The following is a 3,184-nucleotide window of genomic DNA, read 5'->3' as shown; positions in this document are numbered from 1 at the left end:
TTAAAGTTCATCCTCATTTTTCTGGTATAGAGAAACGTTTAATATTTCTGTATTCACATCCACTTGTCTTTACCTTGGTGATTTTTGTCCGTTTTTGCAAAATTTAGAGAGCTATTTCAACAAGAGATTTAAATACTAGTATTGTTTTCTCTATTACACATTTTGTTACTGATTTACATTTAACTTCTTAATCCATTTGGAATTTAGCAAAGGCTCTTACTGACAAAGCTGACTCACCAGCTTACCAGCGGGACCCTAGGTCTCAGGATACCTCTTCAGGTAATCCTGAAGGAACGTGCCACACCTCCCCACCCTCCAGCCTAGAGATATGCTAAAGGTTATAACACACCTGCCCCTCTGCCTAGAAGATAAAACACAGGCCACAATTAGTGATGAGGGCACCACACACGAGAAACCACAGGTAAGATTCCTCTGTCAATGACAAGAGAAAAAAAAGAGGGATGATAACTGTTGTTAGAGAATGAAGAGAATTAATACAGGTAACACACTTCAAACGGTGCCCAAACATAGAAAGTACTAAATAAACGTGATTGTCCTCACCTGGGCTGTTGTAATAGCCTTCTGACTGGTCCCTCTCCTTCTTCTCTCCCTCTTTTCCAGTGCACCTGCCCTTTGCCTCCAGTTATTTTTTTTATATTGTAGAAATTCTATCCATGGTATCAGATGACATTAACTAATGAAAATAAAAAGTGGTATGTTAGACTAGAAATAAGGACTAACCTTAAGGAATAGTGACCTTAGTGTATGATGAAGAGAGAAGCAATAGTGAAGAGATGACGATGAATTGGAATAAGGTGAAAATGCTGTTATAAAAGCCAAAGGAGAATTCAGAAGGACATACTGATATAAATAACTCAGTGAGGATGAAGTGCAACATTAGCCATTACTTTCAGTTACGAGTTCATTTGAAGTCTTTGTGAGAACACTATTGGTAGTGTGATTTTATTGAAAGGCAGATTTCAGGTTACTGAATGAGAGTAGAAAAATGGAAGGAGAAAAAACATAAATGTTTCCCATGAAACAATCTGTATTGAGTCTTGAAGGGGAGAACAGTTGTATGGAAGCAACCTCTGATAAGATAGGTTAAGGAAGGGCAACATTGGTGTTACTGAACCTGTCCTTAGTTACCCCCCAAAACGCTGACCCTTTATTTGGATAGAGTTTAGATTAAATGGGTTAAAGATAGAGTTATGGAACAAGAAGAGTATTTCTAATGTTTCTGCTTCTGTTTGAGCAAAGACCCTGAGTCTGGAGCCTTATTCATCTATCATGTCTCAGATAACTAACACTACCCAGGATCTCTTCTACTTCATCCTCACAGGCATCCCTGGATTTGAGGCCTCTCACACCTGGATCTCCATCCCCTTCTGCTGCTTCTACATCATCTCCATCATGGGCAACACCACCATCCTCGCTGTCATTCACACAGAGCCATCTCTCCATCAGCCCATGTACCTATTTCTCTCCATGCTGGCCCTGACTGACGTGGGTCTTACCCTCACCACCCTACCCACAGTCATGCAGCTCCTCTGGTTCAATGCCCGGGAAATCAGCTTTGAAGCCTGCTTTGCACAGATATTTCTCATTCATACATTCTCCTTCATGGAATCCTCTGTTTTGCTGGCCATGTCCTTTGACCGCTATGTGGCCATATGTCTCCCCCTTCATTACGCTTCCATCCTCACCAGTGAAGTCATTGGCAGAACTGGCTTAGCTCTCCTTTGCCGCTGTGTTCTGGCTGTTCTTCCCTCCCTTTTCCTTCTCAAGTGACTGCCCTTCTGCCACTCCCACCTTCTCTCTCACTCCTACTGCCTCCACCAGGATATGATTCGGCTGGTCTGTGCTGACATCCGGTCAACAGCTGGTAAGGATTTGCTCTGGTGATGCTCATTACTGTGGTGGACCCATTGCTCATTGTGCTTTCTTATACAATGATTCTAGAAAGCATCCTGGGTGTTGCCTCCATGGTTGAGAGATTCCGTGCCTTCAATAACTGTCTGTCCCACATTCTGGCTGTTTTGATCCTCTATGTCCCCATGATTGGAGTATCTATGACTCACTGCTTTACTAAGCATACCTCTCCTATGGTCCACGTTATCATGGCCAATATCTACCGCCTGACACCTCCTGTGATGAACCCCATAATTTACAGTGTTAAAACCAAGCAGATCCGCCAAGCAATTATGCACTTCTTTTCCCAAAGAAATAGACATCCGAGGTGAGGGAATAAATTTTTTAAATTACTCAGGAGTAAGAATCATAGACTTAAGGCAAGAGTATAGTAAGAATTGGACAATGGAGACTATAAAATAAGCAGAAGAGTTTTTTTTCACATACAGTTCAGACAGTTTCAAGTTTTGAAATTTCACTCTATTTTTTCAAGACAACACTTTCCTAAATTAGTTTAACATATAGTCATGCATTCACATAAACTCATATATTATTTATGGAAACAATTTTAACTTATGTAACAAAATGAAAACAGAGTAAGAAATATTGAAGCTCAAAATCATTAGATTTTTAGTAAGAAAATAAACCCAAGACTTTCATAAAATAATATGTTATATTATACTATTATATTCCACACTGAGATAATATCATGAAAAAAAAACAGGTTCAAATAATTTTTTAAAAATGTCAAGCTAGTCTAATTTTTCTGAAGATTCGCCCCTACTAGGAATACTAACTGAACTTGAAAACTTATGCAATTCTTCTGCATTTACTTACAAAATATTAAAATGTTTTATTGCTCTTATAAGCCTTAATAAGAGCATTTTATTAGTGCATTTTTATGATTTTGAATTTTTAACCTGATATCTATTTTTATTTCTTCTATCTTAGATTTTTTAGTGCTTGTTAGTCTCTATAAGCAAAACAGAATAAGAAGTTCTTTAATCTGAGAATTTTTAAATTTTAATTTGTGTCTCATTTGGATTAAGCCAAAGTTTGTCAAATTGCTTTTTAAAAAATATTTGATACTCATACAGTTAAAAAAAAAAAAAAAAAAAAAAAAGCCTTAAACACTTGGGCCAGAGAAAACCGCAGAGGGAGGCATTTATAGCTGGGGGGATGTCCCTTAATTTCATTATCTACTATTTTCTGAGGGATTTACCCAGTTATAGCTCAGGATCAACAAACCAAATCAAACCCATTGCCATCGAGT

At 38.1% G+C, this 3,184-nt stretch overlaps 1 protein-coding gene across 1 annotated transcript; it reads left to right on the top strand.

The window, feature by feature from the left end:
• Positions 1–1,171: 1,171 nt before the first annotated feature.
• LOC101350109 (olfactory receptor 51Q1-like) lies at positions 1,172–2,243 on the top strand. The gene is given in 2 exon segments (XM_012559274.2): positions 1,172–1,873; positions 1,876–2,243. Coding segments are annotated over 2 exon segments (951 nt in total). The 5' UTR covers positions 1,172–1,290.
• The last annotated feature ends 941 nt before the right edge of the window (positions 2,244–3,184 follow it).

This window comes from Trichechus manatus, unplaced genomic scaffold (assembly GCF_000243295.1).
Source record: "Trichechus manatus latirostris isolate Lorelei unplaced genomic scaffold, TriManLat1.0 scaffold00232, whole genome shotgun sequence".
Lineage (NCBI taxonomy): Eukaryota > Metazoa > Chordata > Mammalia > Sirenia > Trichechidae > Trichechus > Trichechus manatus.
The sequence above is the reverse complement of the archived record's forward strand: the minus strand, read 5'-3'. Positions and strand labels throughout refer to the sequence as shown.